The sequence below is a fragment of the Micromys minutus genome (assembly GCF_963924665.1).
Source record: "Micromys minutus genome assembly, chromosome: 22".
Classification (NCBI taxonomy): Eukaryota; Metazoa; Chordata; class Mammalia; order Rodentia; family Muridae; genus Micromys; species Micromys minutus.
Genome location: NC_137957.1, coordinates 4,062,975 through 4,085,038, shown reverse-complemented (window position 1 = coordinate 4,085,038; position 22,064 = coordinate 4,062,975). Strand labels below are relative to the sequence as shown.

Below are 22,064 nucleotides of genomic sequence, written 5' to 3'. Positions count from 1 at the left end.
AATAATTGTGTTTTTCTTTGTTAAGAAAAATAGTGTGCTTTGTCCCATGCAACCATTCCCACTGCCACAGGGAATCTGTGTAATAAGGTTGTGAAGTGGAATATAGCTTGCACTTAATTCTAAACAAAAATATGAAAAATAAGAAATACATAAACAAGAGCTAAACTGGGAATCAGTGTATGACAACTTGCTTAAAAAAAACACAGGAGGGAGGTAGATTCACTGAATATGACATTACTGTGCTTTTTGCTAACACTTTGGTACATGATGAGTTAATAGGTCTAGGATACTGGAGGATGAAAGTATTCAAATATGAAAGTGACTAGTAAGGAGATCTTGACAGATGGAAATCATGCACAGAGACTTCAAACCTTAACTATTAGACGAAATTTTTAATATTGAAGTCTTTATGCCTTGGGAGTTGTGGTAGCTTGAATAAGAATGGCCCCATAGGATTGCAAACTAGTACAACCACTTTGGAAATCAATCTGGAGGTTTGATCAGAAAATTGGAACTAGATGTACCTGAGGGCTCAGCTCTACCACTATTGCGAATATACCCAAAAGATACCCCATCATGCCATAGGGATACGTGTTCTCCTATGTTCATAGCAGCGTCATTTGTTATAGTCAGAAGCTGGAAACAACCCAGATGTCCCACAACAGAAGAATGAATACAGAAAATGTAGTTTATTTACACAATGGAATATAGCTATTAAGAATGAGGCAATCTCAGGGTTTTTTTTTTTTTATTTGTATCTTCCTGATGACTAAGGATGTTGAACATTTCTATAGATGCTTCTCAGCCATTCTGTATTCCTCAGTTGAGAATCCTTTCTTTAGCTCATTTATAATAGGATTATTTGATTATCTGGAGTCTAACTTTTTGAGTTCTTTGTATATATTGGATATTAGCCTTTTATCAGATGTAGGGTTGGTAAAGATCATTTCCCAATCTGTTGGCTGCCATTTTGTCATATTGACAATGTCCTTTGTCTTCTAGAACCTTTGCAATTTTATGAGGTCCCATTTGTCGATTCTTTTTTAAATAGTTAGATATTTTATGTATTTACATTTCAAATGTTATCTCCATTCTCTCCTCTCCCATTCCCCTCCCTACTCCCCTGGCTTCCATGAAAATGCTCCCAACCCCCTTTATTGCCCTGGCATTCCCCTACACTGGGGAAATAAACCTTCGCAGGACCAAAGCTTCTCCTCCTATTGGTATCAGATAATGCTATCCTCTGCTACATAATATATACGGCTGGAGCCATGGGTCCCTTCATGTGTACTTATTGGTTGGAGTTTTAGTCCTTGGGAGCTCTGGGGGATTTGGTTGGTTAATATTGTTCTTCTTCCCATGGGGTTGCAAACCTCTTCAACTCCTTCAGTTCTTTCTCTAGCTCTTTTGTCGGGGTCCCCATGCTCAGACCAGTGGTTAGCTGCAAGCATCCTCATCTATATCAGTATGGCTCTGGCAAAGCCTCTCAGGAGACATTCATATCAGGCTCCTGTCAGCAAGCACTTCTTGGCATCAGCAATGGTGACTGGGTTTGGTGGTTGCATATAGGATGGATCCCCAGGTGAGGCAGTCTCTGGATGGCCTTTTCTTCAGTCCTTGCTCCACTCTCTTCCCTGTATTTCCTCCCATGAGTATTTTGTTCTCCCTTATAAGAAGGACTGAAGCATCCACATTTTGGTCTTCCTTGTTTTTGAGCTTCATATGGTCTGTGAATTGTTTCTTGGTTATTTTGAGCTTTTTGGGCTAGTATCCACTTATCAGTGAGTGCATACCATGTGTGTTCTTTTGTGACTGGGTTACCTCACTCAGTATGATAGTTTCTAGTTCCATCCATTTGCCTAAGAATTTCATATAGTCCTTGTTTTTAATAGCTGAATAGCAGTCCATTGTGTAAATGTACCACATTTTTTTTGTATTCATTCCTCTGTTGAAGGACATCTGGGTTCTTTCCAGCTACTGGTTATTATAAATAAGGCTGCTATGAACATGGTGGAGCATGTGTTCTTATTGTATGTTAGAGCATCTTTTGGGTACATGTGCAGGAGTGGTATAGCTGGGTCCTCAGCTAGTACTATGTCCAATTTTCTGAGTTACTGCCAGACTGACATCCAGAGTGATTGTACCAGCTTACAATTCCATCAACAAAGGAGGAGTGTTCTTTCTCCACATCCTCACCAGCATCTACTGTCACCTGAATTTTTGATCTTAGTCATTCTGACTGGTGTGAGGTGGAATCTCGGGGTTGATTTGATTTGCATTTCCTTGATGGCTAAGGATGTTGAACATTTCTTTAGGTACTTCTCAGCCATTCAATATTCCTCAGGCGAGAATTTTTTGTTTAGTTCTGTGCCCCATTTTAATAGAATTATTTGATTCTCTGGAATCTAACTTCTTGAAGTCTGTGTATATATTAGATATTAGCCTTCTATCAGATGGTAAAAATCTTTTCCCAATCTGTTGGTTGTCATTTTGTTCTATTGACAGTGTCCTTGGCCTTACAGAAGCTTTGCACAATTTTATGAGGTCCCATTTGTCTATTCTTAATCTTAGAGCATAATCCATTGGTGTTCTGTTCAGGAAAATTTCTCCTGTGCCTATGTGTTTGAGGTTCTTCCCCACTTTCTCTTTTATTAGTTTCACTGTATCTGGTTTTATGTGGAGGTCTTTGATTGGGGAAAGAAGATAATTGTTCATAGCCGTTTGTGCCGCACCCAAACATGGCGCCGGCTTCCTGCCGATGAGTCAGCAAACAGAGCTGTTGTCCAGCCTGATGGACGTAGTGCGCATGTGCCACAGACGTCACAGCCCGCTCTCGGGGCATGCTAATGAGTTACTGGAGAGCGCACCAATCAGGTAGCGACACGAGTCTCCTGGGCATATTTAAGCAGTGCATTTTCCTTCCACGTGGGTCCCCTGCTCAGAGTATTGTACGATAAAGGTTGTTCGCAGAAGAATCCTGTTGTTGCACGCCTATTCCTGCTGGCGGGAAGTGGGGCATGCGACAGATAATATTTGAAATGTGGATACATAAAATATCCAGTAAAAACAACAACAACAATAACAAAAACAAAGAACAAGGACATCCTGAGTTTTTCAGACAAATGGATGGAACTAGAAAATATCATACTGAGTGAGATAACTCAGACCCAAATGAATACACATGGTATATACTCACTAATAAAAAGATATTAGCCAAAAACCAAAAGTACAGACTACCCAAGATACAGTCTATAGAAAGCCAAATGGTTAACAAGCCGAAGAGCCCAAGTGAGGACACCTTAGGATGGGGAAGAAAGCAATCACCGGAGGTGAGAAGGAGGAAAGGAGGGAGACAGGGAGGGAGGGCCTTTGGTAGAAAATGGGACAGGAAGGTTAAGAGAAGAACATGATCAGATATTGGGTGGGGGAAAAGGACTGAATCCCTGAGGGCCAGCAAAAAGAAAAAAATGCAAACGGGCAACTTCAAGAGGATGGAGATGGGGGGGCTCTTCAGAATGTTCCAGATACCTGGGAGGTGAGAGACTCTCAGGACTCAAAGAAAGGAACCTTAGATAAAGTGCCCTACAGTGGGGGAGAGCCCACCTCCAACAGGAAGAGAGGCATCAAGTGAGAGATGGAGGTGTGTCAGTCAAAACACTGACCCATAATTATTCCTGCCTGAAAGAACTGCAGAGACAGAAATGGAGAATTGCCTGGGGGAAAAGGAGGTGCAGCAACAGGCCCACAGTGGGATCCAGCTCAAGGGGAGGCCCCAAGGCCTGACACAATCCCTGAGGTTATGGCGTCCTCACAAAAAATGGACCTATCATGACTGCCCTCTGAACGACCCAACAAGCAGCTAAATGAATTTGGTGCAGATATTTGCACTCAACCAATGGACAGGAACAGCTGACCCTTGTAATCCAATTAAGAAAAAGGTGGAAGAAGCTGGGGAAGAGGGCAACCCTCTAGGAGGACCAACAGTCTCAATTAACAGAGATCCCCGAGATCTCTCAGACAATGGACCACCAACTAGGCAGCATAAACCAGCTGATATGAGGCTCCCAACACACATACAGCAGAGGACTGCCAGGTCAGGGTGTAGACAGAGAAAATGCAACTCACCCTCAAGAGACCAGAGGCCCCAGGGAGTGGAGAAATCTTGGGGGAGGCATCCTTGTGGATATGGAACGGGGAACAGAGGGTGGACCAGGAGGGGGATAAAATCTCGAGTGTACAAAACAGATGAAATTAAATAACAAACAAACATTGCCTCATATATTTAAATGCTTAGATTTAGAGCATGAATTGAGAAAGATTAGGAGATGTGGCCTTAGAGGACGTGTGTCACTGAGAATGGCTCTGAGGTTTCAAAAGCCCAAGCCAGCCTAGTGTGTAGCTTTTCCTGCCTCCTGTGGATCCAGATGTAGAAGTCACGTTCTTCTCCAGCACCAGTTCTGCCTGCGTGCCCCGCACCACGATGCCAATGAAATAAAGCTTGAAAACTCTAAGTGAGCTCCAAGTAAATATTTTATTTTATAAGTGTCAAAGAGCAGCTCCAACAATGTGTTTAGTGATCAAGTGAAGGGACATGGGGTTATATAAAGTCATATAAAGTTATATAAAGTGATTATATAAAGCAGGCACACAATTATACACTCTTGGTGGATGAAACAAGCTCCAATGAGCAAGTGCAAACAACTTGACAGACAGACAGACAGATTTGATAGATGGAGCAAAGCTCCAACAACCACACATATGCTGAAAGACAGATGGATGGGTGGAGGGACAGATGGATGGACAGAATATACACAAAGCTTTAACCACTTTACATACACGTTTGGTGGGTAGAGCAAAACTTCAACAGCATGCTTTAACAAGATGGTTTCAGCCACTTTAATTTTTAATTCCAGAGCTTATATATCCTAGCAAAATCATTCAATAACACAGCATAATCAATAAACATGTTATAATCATAAAAGAAAGAAAATAAATTTATGTGGTTGAAATGGTTTTCTTTCTATGAAAGATTAAGATGTTTCTCTTATACAACACATTTTCTAAATTATGATTTTATACAAAGTGGAGAATATGACTTCACATACACCCCGAGATTGCAGCGTTTCAACTACGCTTTTGATTAAATCCTTCCCATAAGTGAGAGCAAGTACATAAAAATTTTAAGAGCAATTTTTGTCTCTCTTTAATTAATTTTTCCACATGTTTCTGTATGTATAAGTCATCACAATTGCCATGTCTATAAAAGGTGCTAAGTTGTGGAGATAATGTATCTAATTACACTGGTTTTGGTTTTTGCCATTAGTTTATTTTTTATTAAAATATTTTCACACAATAAGTTTTGATCATTTTCTCATTCTTCAACTTCTTTCAGATCCTCCCTCCCAATTCAACTTTATGTTCTCTCCCCAACTCTCTTTCTTAAAACAGAAAAATCCACACACAAATGAAAATCAAAAGAAACAAAAGACTCATAAGACCAAAGGAAAAATGATAAGCAAAGCAAACTGAAACGAAGTTTGTGAAAATACCACTGACTTGACTTTGCATTGGGTATCTGCTACTGAATAGTAAATAGGACCTGCTATGAGACGCGTTTCATAGACCCAGTGAGACTCTACCAGAAAAAAACTGAGTCCTCCTTTGCCAATGGCTATCAGTTGCAGGCAGCTTCTTGGTTACAGGTAAGACCCTGTGTCTGTAAGACCCAAACTGAGTCTTATCTATTTGAGGCTTCCATGAATGAGACAAGAGATCAGAGATCGATGCAAAAACAAGAGGATTATTAGTCCAGTTCACTGGGTGGGCCTACATACTGAAGAGAGTTGACCTTGAAAAGCTGTTACAAGCAGTGTTTATACTTCTTAGGGATACAGGTTACATCAGCAAGGTTACAGTTTAAACTTATTGGCTAAGCGTATTGGCCTTTGAATCTATTGGCTAGCAAGCATGTGACAGGCATTCGAACTCTATCTGGGATCAGAGGGTCAGGTGACTATCAGTCATTACATTCTGCAGTTTTTCAAGAATGTTCCTGCTCCTCCCATGAACTGTGGGTGGAGAATGGAACTTGGCCTAGCCTTGACCTGAGGCAGTGGGTATAAGGCTGGCAAAAGCCCCTAGAGCCCTTCAAGACAGGGGAAAAAAACCTCAACACAATGAAATTTATACACAACAGTCCCACATTCAACATCATCCAAACTGAGGAAAACCCAGAAGCAGTCCCATTAGAATCAGTAACATGACAGGGTTGCACAATGTACCCACTCTTTTGCAATACTGTGCTCACAGCATTTCCTGGAGCAATAAGGCAAGAATGGGAAATTAAAGGGACAAAAAAGGGAAAGAACCAAACTATTCCCATTCATACATGCAGATGGTGATATTACACACAAAAGAACCTTAAAAATTCATGAGGAAGCTTCTTGAACTGATCAACAAATTCATTAATGTGCCAGGATATTAAACCAACATACAGAAAGCCTTCATATATAATCAACATGCTGAGAAAAAGAACATTCATAACCTCTCATTCATAATTGCCTCAAAAACACCTAACCCTAAATCTAATGAGGAAAATAAAAACATCTACAATAAAAATTTTAGTATCTCAAGAAAAAAATTAAGAAAGATACTAGGAAGTGGAAAGACCCATTCTCATGGATTATTTCTACTAATCTTGGGAAACATGGCCATTCCTCCAAATACTATTTATAGATTCAATGCAAGCCCAAACAAAATACTCATAATATTTTTAACAGAAATAGAAAAAAAAATCTTAAAATTTATATGGAACTAGTCACAAATGACTCCACATAGGAAAAACTGTCCTGAGGGGGCAGGGAGTGAAGCTGGAAATCAGCATTCCAGATTTCAAGATGAATGACAGAGCTATAGTAATAAAAACAATGTGTTAATGACCCCCACAAAAAGTGAGATGTAGACCAATAAAGGAAAACCGGAGGTACATATCATCATATATTTGACAATGAAACATAAAAACAAAAACTGTATCCTGGTGAAAATATAGCATCTTCCAGAGATGGTACTATGATATTGGATGTTTACATGTAAAACAATGAAACTAGACCAGTGTCTATCACTCTGCAGTAAAATTATCTCCAAATGGATAAATGACTCCAGTGTGAAACCTGAAATGTTGAAAGCAGTAGAAGAAAATATAGGCAGTGCTCGACTGGGTATAGATGTGAGAAAGTATTTTCCAAACAGAGCTCCATTTCAAAAGGGACTACAACCAACACAGAAAATTTGACATAGTCCTACCTGAAGACCCAATAATTCCACTTCTGGGCATATACCCCAAAGATGCTCCAACATATGATAAGGACACATGCTCCACAATGTTCATAGCAGCCTGTTTATAATAGCCAGAAGCTGGAAAGAACCCAGATGTCTTCAGTAGATGAATGGATACAAAAATTGTGGTATATTTACACAATGGAGTACTACTCATCTATCAGAAACAATGACTTTATGAAATTCTTAAGAAAATAGATGCATTTAGAGAATATCATCCTGAGTGAGATAATCCAGTCACAAAAGAACAGACATAATATGCAGTCACTGATAACTGGATACTTGCCCCAGAAAGATCTGAATACACAAGAAACAACTTGTAGACCATATAAAGCTAAAAAAACCAAAAACAAACAAACAAACAAACAAACAAAACCCAAAAAACAAAGGCCAAAAAGTGGAATCCTCAGTCTTTCTTAGGAGGAAACAAAAACAATAAGTGTATAGCACCCTCTCAGAGTGGGATATACCTAGACCTTAAATATAACTCAAGAGCTAAGTAGATAACCTTGTAGTAATTTTTGGTATTTAAAAATCATTATGTTTATTCTATACACACCAAAAATTTTTTTGATTTATTTCCATGTTATCATTTGTGTTACATGTACTTTATGCTCATTGTAACTAGTAAGATTTCAATGCATACTATCAAACCTTTAAAAAAAATCAAGTACTGACAGAAATACACTCATTTTTATGGCAAAATGCCTTTAAAAAATTTGTACATGTATCTCTGTTTTTTTTTTTAAAATAAAGTTGTAAGAAAAAAATAAACTTAGAAAAAAAGTAATCAGGCACAAATGACAAAAAAAAAAAAAAAAAAACAAAACAAAAAACAAAAAACAATTGACGAGTGGGAAATCAAAAAACTAAAACCCACAGCCTGCCCGCAGAGAGCTGAGCCAGTAACATACAAGAAGCCTAGAGAACTCCAAATGGCTTTAATCTGAAAAAAAATTCCTTTTTGACATATAATAGTCAAAACACAGAATGTACAAAACAAAGAAAGACAATTAAAAGCAGTAAGGGAAAAAGTTCAAGTAACACATAAAGGCAGACCTATGAGAATTATCCCTGACTTTTCAATAGTCTATGAAAGCTAGAAGCTTCTGGACAGACATCATAAAGATGCTAAGAGAACACAAATGCCAGCCCAGGTTACTATATCCAGCAAAACTCTCTGTTACCATAGATAGAGAAACCAAGATATTCCTGGACAAGATTAAATTTACACAATGTCTGTCCACAAATTCAGCCCTACAAAGGATAACAGATGAAAAAGTCCAACACAAGGAAGGAAACTACACCCTAGGAAAAGCAAGAAAGTAATCTTTTTGTAACAAACCCAAAAGAAGAAAAAAACACAAACACAATCTACCTCTAACAACAAAAATAACAGAAAAAAATCACTATTCTATAATATATCTTAACATTAATGGACCCAATTCCCCAATAAAAAGACATATACTAACAGACCTGATATGTAAACGGGACCCAGGATTTTGCTGCATTCAGAAAATTTATCTCAGTGACAAAGACAGACATCACCTCAGAGTAAAAGCCTGGAAAATTTTTTTTTCAAGCAAATGGTCTCATGGAACAAGCTGGAGTAGCCATTCTAATGTCAAATAAAATAATTTCAGCCAAAATTATCAAAAAGAGTTAAGGAAGGACACTTTTTACTCATCATAAAAATATCTTTCAAGATGAACTCTCAGTCCTGAACATCTATGCTCCAAGTACAAGGGCACCCACATTTATAATAGAAACTCTACTAAAGGTATACACATATATTCCACTTCACACAATAATAGTGGGAGACTTCCACACCCCATTCTCATCAATGGACAGATCATGGAAGCAGAAACTGAACAGAGACACAGAGAAAATAACAGAAGTTATGAAGGAAATGGATTTAAGACATCTATAGAACATTTTATTCTAAAACAAAAGAATATATGTTCTCAGCACCTCACAGGAATGTCTCCAAAATTGACCTTATAGTTGGTCACAAAACAGATACAACCGATATCAACAGAAACAAGAAGATTAGTGCCTCAAATGAGAATCGCAGGATACAAGCGAAATAAAGTGGGAAATGGGAAAAGGGAGACTTTTACTGAGGAGAGGGAGTGAGTTCAATACAAAAGAAGAAGGAAAGATAAATAATGCTATGGATGATTAAAAAGCTATAGGAAACCATTGTCTATTTACTCAGAATTATAAAACACATATAAGTAAATGGCCTATACACCTAAGGCTCAATGAGAACCTCTAAAGAGAGGTGAAAAGAATATAACAGAAATTCAGGAAGGTTTCTGTAAGTTTGTATCAACTAAGAAAAGACAAAGAAGCTACACCTATGATACCTCAACAGTATGGGTACCTAAATAAGACCTGTACAACATTAATGTCCTGAGACAAGTTAACATGGAAAGAGGAAATCTCAAGGGATCTCATGCCTAGACAAACAACTACAGGCAACTTAAGACTTCTGAGAAAGAGTACCAAGTGGCCACTCTTGAAATGACATACATACAAGCAATACTAAGTGGACTCAGGAAGTCTTATTTATATATTTATGAATTACATATGCAACAATAATTACAGGTCATAAATTTGAGAGAGACCAAGATAGATATATGATAGTATCTGTATGGGAAAATGAGGGGATGATATAATTATATTTTAATTCTTAAAATGCAAAGAGTAAACAATGAATAAGTTAAAATCATTCAATAAGGAGATTGGTCGTGTGTTATATTGATACTAAGGTCACATTCACCGGGCTGTTATTATATATTGGTAAACTGTTATGGTTTTAAAATACTAAATATTGTTAATCTTACTGTGCTAAATTTATAAGTTAAAAGTTGACAAAATATGGTATACATGATATTTCAAACATTTGCTCTGGGTTGTAGAAGATAGTCAACCAATGTGGGCACTTTTGCTTATTTTAGTTTCTTTTATTATATCATAGAGGCTCAAACTTGTGTTAGATCAACTTTTATCACTAGGAAAATAGAGTAAAAGTGACCAAGGGGTTGGGCTCTATGGTACGACCAAAAAAAAAAAAAAAAAAATGTTGAAGGCATACGATGTCCAAGAAAAGGCATGCTTCAAACTGCCTTGGTATTTGAAAGCCTTTGAACTGCCTTTACCACAGAATACAGTCCTGGCTTTCACTCTGGTCTCCCCCAGCTCCTGTTTTCCCGGTGACACTATCTTGGCCAGAAAGAACTGAAGCCATTTGTCTCAAAAGATTATCTCTCTAAAGATTGGGCATGCTTCATTCTCAACAGATGCTGAACATTCTCCGAGGAGAGAAATGGCAGGAAGTTTTTGTAATATGTTGGCAGGAGTCAAGACCTCTGGTCCCTGAAGGCCCATTGAGGTCCTTTTAGATTCCCAGAGGCTGAGTGAAATTTTTCTGGGCTGGGTTTCTGAAGAGTCCTCTGGGAATGGCTTGTAGGAAGGAATAACACAGATAAAGGACAAAAAAAAAAATCACTTCAAAATACTGTGGGATTCACATTCAAGTACCAGGCAAAAGAAGCTCCTTTGCTGTCAAACTCTGGGTACCTCACAGAGGCACTGTCCCAGGTAACAAGGAACCAGGTGGCAGAGGAGAATTAATTTCTGTAGTCTGGCCTAGCTTGGGATTGGGGTATCGGACTAGACACAGGGGAGTCTTACTGCTCCGAATGTGCCTGGAGTGTTTACCCAGAATGCCTTATCACCCAGTGTCCAGGTGCTCAGTTCAAGTGCTACACTAAATGCCTTCAATACATGGTGATACTGCTCCAGAAGAAAAATGTGATTGTTTCTGGAAAGAGAGACAGAGACAGAAAGGGAGACAGAGACAGAGAGACAGACAGAGATTTATAGGCATATTGTGGGTGGAGGTCAAGAATGCTGTCATACCTCATTCCGATTCCACTGTCTACTTCTCTCCCACCCTGCCTGCCTTCTCTTCAGTTATGAACAAGCAGACACCAAAGCAAGGCCCCCTCCTGAAAACGAATACCGCAGAAAGCATCCTTCTGCATGCTCACTCAGAAACAGATCTGAAAACTATTGTAAACACCTGGGGGATGTTCGAGGGACTACGTATCATGAGCCTGTGTAAATTTTTAAATTTTATTTAGCTTTGCACTGATTTCTGGTGTGTGTGTGTGTGTGTGTGTGTGTGTGTGTGTCTGGAGGTCAAAGGACTCTCACTCCACCAGTGATTCCCAGAGATCAAACCCTCGTTATTAGGCTTGGCTATAAGCACCTTTACCTTTGAACCATCAGATGGTGCTGAGCCTGCAAATTCTCACTCTACACTGCTGGCATTACTTCTGAGGATTTCCCACACGCCCAAGCCCAGCCAACACAGGACACTTTCTGCTTTAAGGAATTTTGCTCTAGACAGTTAATTCAATGCCTGACTCTGTTTCTTTTCATTCTTGATTCCTACCCCTATTCCCTTTCTTCTGGTTGTTCCTCTAGTGCCCCGTGAGCCCTTTTTTATATTCCTGCTCATTTTTGCATCAAAATTACTACTTACTGGTTTCATTGCTTTTTCTAAATATGTTTATCTTGTCAGTTTTAGACAATGAAGTTATCCTCCACTGTTTTTCCATCTATTTTCTGGTATTATCTGAGCTGTCTTGAGCACCAGAGTCCTGTAATTTGATGATTCCCTGATGTTGGAATTTCACATAATTTAGTCTTTCACAGTCTAAGACAGCAAACTTATTCTCCCGACTTTGTACTTTACAGCTTGATAGTTATTTTTCATACCTTCAATCTCTCTGGATTTCGATTTGTTATGGAATTAGACTCAAATGTGATTTGTGTAACTTCATTAGAGGCATTTTCCTAAAACAAATCAGTAAACAATCCACTCCTTTCTCTTCATATGGCTTGCCATGTTTTGGTTTTAGATCTTATGGTTAGTTTTTAATACGTCCATATTCTTAAATTTTCTAACAGGTTTAATCTGTCTCTACGTTGTTTCAACACTGCACTTTAATCAATGGCACAAAGTCGGGAAGGACTCAGGAACGCCTACATCTAGCTGAAGAGCAGGTGAGAGCTGTTGGCTGCTGGGAAGGGAGACTTGGTTTTCTTCAAGGGCGCGAGGTCCCTGGTTGATTAACAACACTTACTGATCAGTATGAGGGGAACACAACCTGGAGTCATTAGATTATTTTTAAAACCTAAGGACATGAGGTGGGAGGAAGAGAGGTGAGGAGTGAATCTAGGGTGAGTTAGGGGAGGAGACGGGAGTGGGATATTTTCAAAATATATTATGATTGCATGTGTGTATGTATGCATAAAATTATCAGAGAATACAAATATTATATTTTAAAAATTACTATGTAAAATATATTATGTAAGAAAATAATATTTTTTTTCAATACAAAAAATTACTGTGAGTGTATAATTGTCCCTGTAACTGGGAGAGGATGGCTCCGTTCATGTTTCTGTTTCAAAAAATTAGCTTAGTATCACACTGTATTTTCCTGAAGCAATTTGCATAAATTATCAGAGAATACAAATATTATATTTTAAAAATTACTATGTAAAATATATTATGTAAGAAAATAATATTTTTTTCAATACAAAAAAATTACTGTGAGTGTATAATTGTCCCTGTAACTGGGAGAGGATGGCTCCGTTCATGTTTCTGTTTCAGAAAATTAGCTTAGTATCACACTGTATTTTCCTGGAGCAATTTGATGAGATTGTTTAAAAATCATATTTTACATATGAATCACTGATACATCAAATAAAATTTCACCTTGGAGGTGATTTGCAGAATTGATATCAAATAAGATCATTCACTCGTGACTGTAAATTTCGGATACTTAAATTACCTTTTATACTTTTATTAACATAAAATTTTCTTCTTTGTAAATATTACAGTATTTTGGTAAGCCAGTGTATATTGTATAGAAGATGTTTTAAAATATTGTGAACGTCTGCTGGATATCTTTAAGCCATATCATTGTCTTCATGAGTTCTTTGTAATGACACAATAAGAGGTCATTTTTAATTAATCAATATATTTCTACACACAGAATAAATATGTGTGTGTGACATTTAACCCAGGCATATTCTATATTGTGAAAACATTAAATAATTTAAAACATCCTCCATTTAAAAGTCTAATATGATTTCTAAGAAAGCTGTTGTTAAACCAACTTAGACGGCTCTTAGGATCTTCATTTTTTTATTGAATATTAAAGAAACGTGAAAAGCAAAATCTGAGAACTGGGTTTTTCTGCTTGTTTGTTTGTTTGTTTGTTTGTTTGAGACAGAGCTTCTCTGTGTAGCCCTGGCTGTCCTGGAACTCACTCTGTAGACAAGGCTGAACTCAAACTCACAGAGATCCACCTGCCTCTGCTTTCTCAGTGATGAGGTTAAAGTCATAAGCTACCACTGTCTGGTGAAAAGTAGGGGTTTTTTTTAATAATTCTTTTGCTAAGGGACAATGGTTGCTTTTATCTAAATGATACAGTTGAAGGGAGATAATTGATGTGAGAAGTGCTGTTTCCTGTCAATCAATCTTTTATAGCACTTGCTGCCTTTGATTGTTCTGACTGGTTATATTGATTGCCTTACCATTTCTAAATTTGCCTCTTCCCTCATAATCCACAACTTGCTTACTTATTTACATGGAAAAGAATAGCTGTGACAGTGAGTATCTCATTCCTTAAATAATTTATTTCTACATATACTCTCATATATGTTAATTTTATTATGTTTGTGCTCAATGGAGTTTTTGTGTTTTGAAGTCACAGTACAAATTAACTTTCATTTTATTTTATATCTTAAAGAAAGGGGAATGTAGATTTACTATTCCTGAGAATAGGAGGGGTTTCAAGAGAAGAATACTCTAAGACATTTTTGCAAAAATATGTTTATATCAGGATTGAAATAATCACATTGCATTTCTATTTAATCTGTTGAAGTGATGAATCCCAAGACCGGTTTCTGACACTGAATCATCTTCGTCATTTAAGAGTCAAACCAATACCACTTGACCACAACAAATCTTAAGTAGAACCTATACTTTTATTTTTCCATAATCATTCTTTATTTAGAGTTACTTCATTATTTTAAGTGTGTGTGTGTGTGTGTGTGTGTGTGTGTGTGTGTGTGTGTGTGAGTGTGAGTGCAGGTACCCACCATGTCTAGAGAGGTTGCCAGTTCCATGCAGTTGTGAGCTACCCAGTGTAGGTGTTGAGACTTCAACTCTGGTCCTCTGTAAAAGCAGTATGCGATCTTAGCTAGCCCATCTCTCCAGCTCCAACACATGAACATCCATTTTTGTTTATTGGTAGGTTGGTTGGTTTGGTTGGTTTTGTTTTCTGAAACAGGGTTCACCTGTGTAGCCCTGGCTATTCTGAAACTCACTTTATAGAATAAACTGTCCTCTAATTCAGAGGTCCTCTTGCCTCTCTCTCCCAAGTATTGGGATTCAAGGAGCAGGCTCACACAGTTGGCAGCCCATGAGCACTCTTACATGAATTGAAAAGATTGAATTAACACGATGAAATGATTTAGGAGGTCTTATCTTTTCTGTACCTTTGAATAATATTAAGTGACTGATTTTTCAAATATTACTAGGATTCATTTGTAATCTCACTGGGGTCACAAATTTAGGGAGAATGAGAAATGTCCACTAAATTTTTCAAACACAAAATGTTTGAGATTGCTGTTGCTCTATTCTAGAGCTGTGTTTTCATCAATGTATTTCTGATCTCATCAGCCTCAGAAGCCATGCCTGGTCAGAACTACAGCACCATATCAGAGTTTATCCTCTTTGGCTTCTCAGCCTTCCCACACCAGATGCTCCCTGCTCTCTTCCTGTTGTACTTGCTGATGTACTTGTTCACACTCCTGGGGAACCTGGTCATCATGGCTGCTATCTGGACAGAACACAGACTCCACACACCCATGTACCTTTTTCTGTGTGCCCTCTCGATCTCTGAGATTCTCTTCACTGTTGTCATCACCCCCCGCATGCTGTCTGACCTGCTGTCCAGCCACCGATCCATCACATTTATAGCTTGTGCTAACCAATTGTTTTTCTCCTTTACATTTGGCTACACTCACTCCTTCCTGCTTGTGGTCATGGGTTTTGACCGCTATGTGGCCATCTGCCGCCCCCTGCATTACCATGTGCTTATGAGCCTCCAAGGCTGTGCTCGACTTGTGGCGTGGTCTTGGGCTGGTGGCTCACTTATTGGGATGACATTGACAATAATAATTTTCCACCTTACCTTCTGTGACTCCAATGTGATCCATCACTTTCTCTGTCATGTGTTTTCCCTCTTAAAGTTGGCCTGTGGGGAAAGGACAGCCTTTGTCACTATTGCTGTGATCCTGGTGTGTGTCACACCGCTCATAGGATGCCTGCTCTTCATTGTCATCTCCTATGTATTTATTGTGGCTGCCATCTTGAGAATCCCCTCTACTGAGGGCCGGCACAAGACGTTCTCCACGTGTGCATCCCATCTCACTGTGGTGATTGTGCACTATGGCTTTGCCTCCATTATTTACCTCAAGTCCAGGGGACTCTACTCACTCTACACTGACACCTTGATGTCTACCACCTACACAGTCTTCACCCCCTTCCTTAGCCCAATTATTTTCAGCCTCAGGAATAAGGAGCTGAAGAATGCTATAAATAAAAGCTTCCACAGGACTTTCTGTCAGCAAAGTTTCTAAGTGCCAATTCTCTTGTTCTGAAATAACAGCGATCAGCTCTTGTAAGTCTGGGCTTGGTCCACGCTAGTGATTTTTTCCACACTGTTCCTTTGTCTCGGTGGCTGTGCTCTCCTGTTTGTGATCCTGTGTGATCACATCCCTCCTGCTGTCTTCATCTGTGATCATGTCATGCGTGCGTGGTATTGGTGATATTTCACGAGCACTCACATGTTCAATCTGGGATATATTGTACACTTCTAGTTAGCTCCTTAATTTTTAGCAAATATTCTCACGATGCAACATACCCACCCCTGTGCATCAGTTGCCCCTGTTCATAGGCCCTGAGTCTTAATTCTTCAGTTACAAGCAGAGATATGTATTTTACATTGTGCTTCCAATAAACGAATTGACAATTTCTGATGGAAAGCAGTTCTTGTGGGGAGACTTGTGTCTGATTCTTAAGTCAGTGGTGTATGAATACATGAGGACGAGGAACTCTGACATACACACACACGTTTGGTTGTGTACATGACTCCGATTAAATGAACAAACGCAAACATAGCGTATGGCTACCTCACCGCTAACATAGAAACAGTAAAGGAGCTGTTTAAAGCCACTGCAGAAGTTCTTCAGGCTCTCGTGATAGAAATGTAATAAAGTAGGTGGCTTCGTAACTGCACTTTATTCTTACAGTTCAGAAGGTTAGGAAGTGAAAGGTCATGAAGAAAGCAGATTAAATGTGCAGGGAAAGGGATCTTCCCGGTTTATACTCAGCACCTTCTAGTTGTGTCTTCACTTTAAACAGTGGGTACATAGTCTGAAAATTTATTCGTGAATGTGAATGATGTGTGGGCGTCTCTATGCCATGGCATCCTTGTGCAGGTCAGATAATAACTGAATAGAACCAATGTTTCCTTCCACCGTGGCATGGGATCCAGAACTGATTAAAACCATCAGTTTTCTTCAGCAGGAACTTTACCTGCTTCTCCTAATCACCAGGTTAGTTCTCTTAGTTAATCAATTTATTAATTTGTTTAACCTTTTCATAACCATGTGAAATGTGTTTTAATTACTCGTAACTCAAACCTGTGTAAGTTCCACCTCCTCTTCCCACATTTATGTCTTTATGGCCCACTGGGTTTCATCAAGATCATCTGTGTTACCGCAGGTTTGGAAATATTAACTGGAGTGTGGTGCGTTACTAGTGAGTACACAACTGAAAATAAAAAGTGATTCCTCCTCTTCAAGAATTATTCAGTCCCTGATAATTCACCAGGAAGGAATAGGGTCCTATTAGCTCCTCCTCAATTCACAATGGACTGTTCACCAAGCCAACCTTGGGCAGGCCCAGTGTTTCTGCAGTGGCTGTGTCATACCATTGATGTTTTGCATGTAATATTCAGAAAATATGAACCTTAGAGAGTTTATATGCTTGGCAAGGTCGAAACATTGTAATTTTTTTTTTTTTTTTTTTTTTTTTAGATTCCACGTTCAGGAGGCTGAGACAGAAACTGTGCATTTAAACCCATTGTCTGGACTACTATAGCAGTGAATTAGTTAACTGCTTTGGCTCCCAGCAGGTCTGCACCAGCATAGGAACTCTGGATTCTCAAACAACACACACACACACACACACACACACACACACATACACACACACACACACACACACACACACACAAGCTAATTTTGATATGCCTAGACAGCTCAATGACTGAACACCTTTAAAACTTTCCACAGCCACCATACATTTCTCTCCAGCACTCCTGGCTTAACATTTTCTCATTCTAAGTTTGGTCTTTGCTGCCCTGTTACCTTCTGGGCAGCTCCCCCCATGGGGCCGCTTTCGCTTTCTACCTACATTTTGGATGATTTTTCTTCTGCAGCAGTAACTGGCGATTCTCCCTCTCCTTTCTCCCCCTCCCATCCCAACCTAGAAGTCCAGCCTATATCTACCTGTCCATCCGTTGGCTGTAATTCTTTATTAACAACCAAAGCCAGCTAGGTGCGGGGATCCTCAGTGTTTCGACACACAGATTCCTGATTGGGGCAGCTGAATTCAAGCAAAGCATTAGAACCAATTCCTAACAGATTACATAATGAGTCACTTTTGTAAAAAGTAAAAAGGATAAAATACATTGATTTTAAGACTTCCCAAAGACTGTATATGTTAAAATACCACATTAGGGCTGGTAAGCTAGCTCAGGAGATAAAAGTCCTTGCCACCAAACCCAATATACTGAGTTTTGTCCTTAGTAACACACGTGGTGAAAACAAAGGATCCCTAATCCTTAAAGGTTTTACAGCACACACACTCATACAAACACACATACATATATACAAAAAATGGAAGGAAAAACCTAAAAGTGATAAGACATCACACTGTGCTCCACAAAAACAGACAATTATACTGTAGCAAATAAAATTCATGAAAAAATGTATAAAAGAGAAATCACAAAACATCCAATGGGAAGTTTCTTCCCCAACTACCCATATAACTTGTAAATTGTCAAGAACTTGCTAAGAGTCTAGAAAGATGGCTCAGTGGTTAGGAACATTTGCTGTTTTTGCAGAGGACCCAGATTAGATTCCAGCATTGACACTGGTCTCAAAACTACTTGTAACTCCAGCTTCAGAGTATCTGATGCCATCTGCTAACTTCCTCACGCACCCCCACACATTTGATATACACTCACACAGACTCACACGCACACACAAGTAAGAAATAAGAAGTAATCTTAAAAGAATTCCATAAAGGCAAAGATTGGAAGGATGTTGTTACCAGAATATATATTTAGACGTCTGACTAAATTTTCTAGAAATGGTTAGATGGTGAGAAGCCTAGCCCAACCTAGATAACCATAATTGATGGAATGGGGTAAGGATATGCTGATAGGAGCTTTCATTTTCTTTCTTTCTCTGTGTTTGCACACAAGTGCCTGAGTGTGTGAATGTGTGTGTGTGTGTGTGTGTGTGTGTGTGTTTCTGTGTGTGTAGGTGAAGTAGAGGAGGACTTTTGGCATACTATCTAATTTTTTATTGAATAAATCAGGTTCAGTAAAATACCTTGGTTCAGAAAAATAACTAACCCTGGTGTTAAGTTACAATGGCCTGTGTCCTGGGCTACAGATATGCACAAGTTTGTCTATATGTGGGTGCAGGGCATTTAAACTCAGATCCACATAATTACACAGCTGTGCTAGGAATCACACATCTCCCTAGGTCCTTGATGAGATTTTCTGAGCAGATGAAAATCTAAGTTGAGATCTAAAGTAAGAACAGACAAAGAATGATTAGAAAGAAGATGGGAGGAAGAGGTATCCCAAACAAAAGAAGGAGAGAGGATAGGAGAAAGGGGATAATGGAAGGAAAAGGAGAGAAGGAGGCAGGTATACAGAACAGGAAAAGAAAGGAAACTAAATAATAGATATTAATAGGTAGATATAAATAGATGATAAATAGATAGATAATCTATTGACAAGAATGAGGGTGGTGCATTTCTAGCTCCCTAGCCATTCTGGACTTAGAGGACCAAGAACTCCTCGTCCCCAGACAGGTTCAGTGTAGAGGCATCTGGGGACCTTCCTCTTGGGAAGGCACCTGCAGAGATAAAACTCCTGACCCTATACACAGGGCTCTACTGAATGAACTATAGATCATCCCCAAATTTTTGCACTAAGGTATGTGGAGTCCTTTCTTTCAGGAGAAATAGGCCAAGTGCTGTGGAGACTAAACAGGGAAGACAGATAAATAGAGCACAGAGAGGCCTTGAATTCTGGGACAGAAGAGGAAGGTGTGAGAATGCAGTGTGGGGTGTCTTCTGACAGGAACCTGATTCTAGCTATGAGGGCTTATCCTGGTTCTCAGTGGTCAATTCAATCTATTTCTCATCAATTTCCCATTCCATGCTAGTCATGACTTCCAGGGTTCGTTCTTGGGTGAGAAGTATTTTTATGCTGGATGGAAAGGAGAACATTTCGGAGACAAGGAAATAAAAAGTGTCTGTCCTATGAGTTTGTGTCACCTGTTGGTGTTTTGTGTGTGTGTGTGTGTGTGTGTGTGTGTGTGTGTGTGTGTTGTTCCTCTATTAGAATTTCATCACTGTCACAGCAAATTGTTATAAATATGGTAGCTTAAAACAACATAAATTAACTATCATAGCCCTGAAAACTAGCAACTCAATATCAAAGTATCAACAGGGTGACATATCCTTTGAAGACACTAAGGGAGACCGATTTCTAGCTTCCAGTGGCGACATCATTCCAATCTTTGCCTTTATCTTTACAGCCTATTTTTTATTGAACTTCTACTGTTTTTAAAAGTTTTTAGAAGTCATTAATTTATTTATTGAGAATGTGTGAGTGTGGGCGAGAATGTGTCACAAGGCAGAGAAATCAGAGAAGAACTCGTGAGAGTCACTTCTCACCTTCCACCTACTATGTGAGTCCTAGAGGTCAAACTTGGGTCATCAAGTTTGGCAGCCAGCATGTCTACCTACTACACCATCTTACTAGCCCCTACTTTTCTTAGACGGATGCTGGTCTCTGTATATAAACCACAGCATATTCTAGGATGAACTTATTTCAAGATCCCCATCTTGGTAAAAATCCACAGAGATCCTATATCCAAATAAGGTCACAGAGTGAGGTAACAGGTGGACATGTATCTCCAGGAGACATGGTTCGGCCAAAACAAGCCCCTCAGACGTGTGGCTGCCATCTGTCCTTCATTTACTGACCTCTTAGATAAGCACCGGTATCCTCTAAGTTCTCAGTAAGTGTGTGCAGAGTGAAGCATCGTCTCCATTTCTGACATTTCATGGGGTGTCACCCACAGTGTGTGCTTCAGAAGCAGCATGTGGTACGCTGCTTGACTTTCGTTACTTATGTAATCTGTGTCACAGCTTCAGGCCTGTGACACAGATCTATAGGCAGACAGAGCTACATAGGTTTTGTGATGTTCCCCCTTGGAAGGGAGGGCATGGCGGGGGCAGGATTTTACCTTGGGGTAAGAGATAGTGTCTGGATTTTGTGTCTGTAAAAACACCCTTTCTTCTTCCATAGATCCAGTTTTCTGTAGGTGACTTGAAGGGCTAGCCCTCTTGGAGAATCTTGTGAAGAAGTTGTTCTGAAAATTTGTAGATTTTTGGTTTATAGAGAATAGAACAGAAAGAAAAGGAGCCAGAAAGGCTTTCTGCAATTTTTAATAAAATTTGCACGGTTGGGAGCCTGAAAGTGCTGAGTGTTGGGAAGCATGAAGAACGGGGGACTGATTAGCCTGGAGTGGGGTGAGATCCTGGAGTGTCACGTGCTCTTACGGATCACCTGGCCTGTAAGTGACAGACTGTCAGCTTATAGACATCAGTGTGCAGCAGGAATGGATGACGGTGATTCTAACAGTGACAGCTAGTCGGCTTCATGCTGAGCACCTGTCATGGCACCCCTCTGGGTTCCAATGAGGTCATGTATTTGGTGATCAGAATACTCAAGTAAAATCTGGGACTGGAGCCACCGATCTGTGTGATCCCACAACCTGTATGAACTCTGAGAATTGTCTCTACTGTGAGAAAAGACAGGGGGAAGAAGTGGAGAGAATGAGAAGATACAGTGATTCAAGACATGGATATAATGGCAGGCATGCAGGGACGGAGGTTCAGAAATGACAGCTACTGGGTGGAAAAGATAGAAAAGAGGAGGAGAGGTCGGGGAGAGAGACTCTGGGGAGGAGTGAGGACTGCGAGAGGAGACATTTATGATGTAAATAAATAACTTAATTAATTAAAGTTTAAAAGAAAGAGTTGTCTCTAGTGCTAGGTGTGAGCTGGAAGGGTTTCTGATAGCCCCCAAGTGCTTCCTTTGTTTGTGTATGACCCTTTATGAGTAAAGCTAAACTCCATTTTCCAGGGTTCTAATCTCATCTCAAAAGTCATATCTTGCAAAAATCCCCCTTGCCTGGTACAGCCAAGTTTGTGATTTTGGAGTGAATCTTGTGGCATAGTGAGAGTATGAAAATCTTTGTCA

The 22,064-nt window shown here is 39.3% G+C and overlaps 1 protein-coding gene across 1 annotated transcript; it reads left to right on the top strand.

Moving 5' to 3' along the window:
- Positions 1-15,114: 15,114 nt before the first annotated feature.
- On the top strand, positions 15,115-16,065 carry LOC308435269 (olfactory receptor 10H28; the record flags this gene model as incomplete). Its single annotated transcript, XM_080935943.1, has 1 exon — positions 15,115-16,065. The coding sequence occupies one exon, from the start codon at positions 15,115-15,117 to the stop codon at positions 16,063-16,065; it is 951 nt and encodes a 316-aa protein (XP_080792069.1).
- Between the last annotated feature and the right edge of the window lie 5,999 nt (positions 16,066-22,064).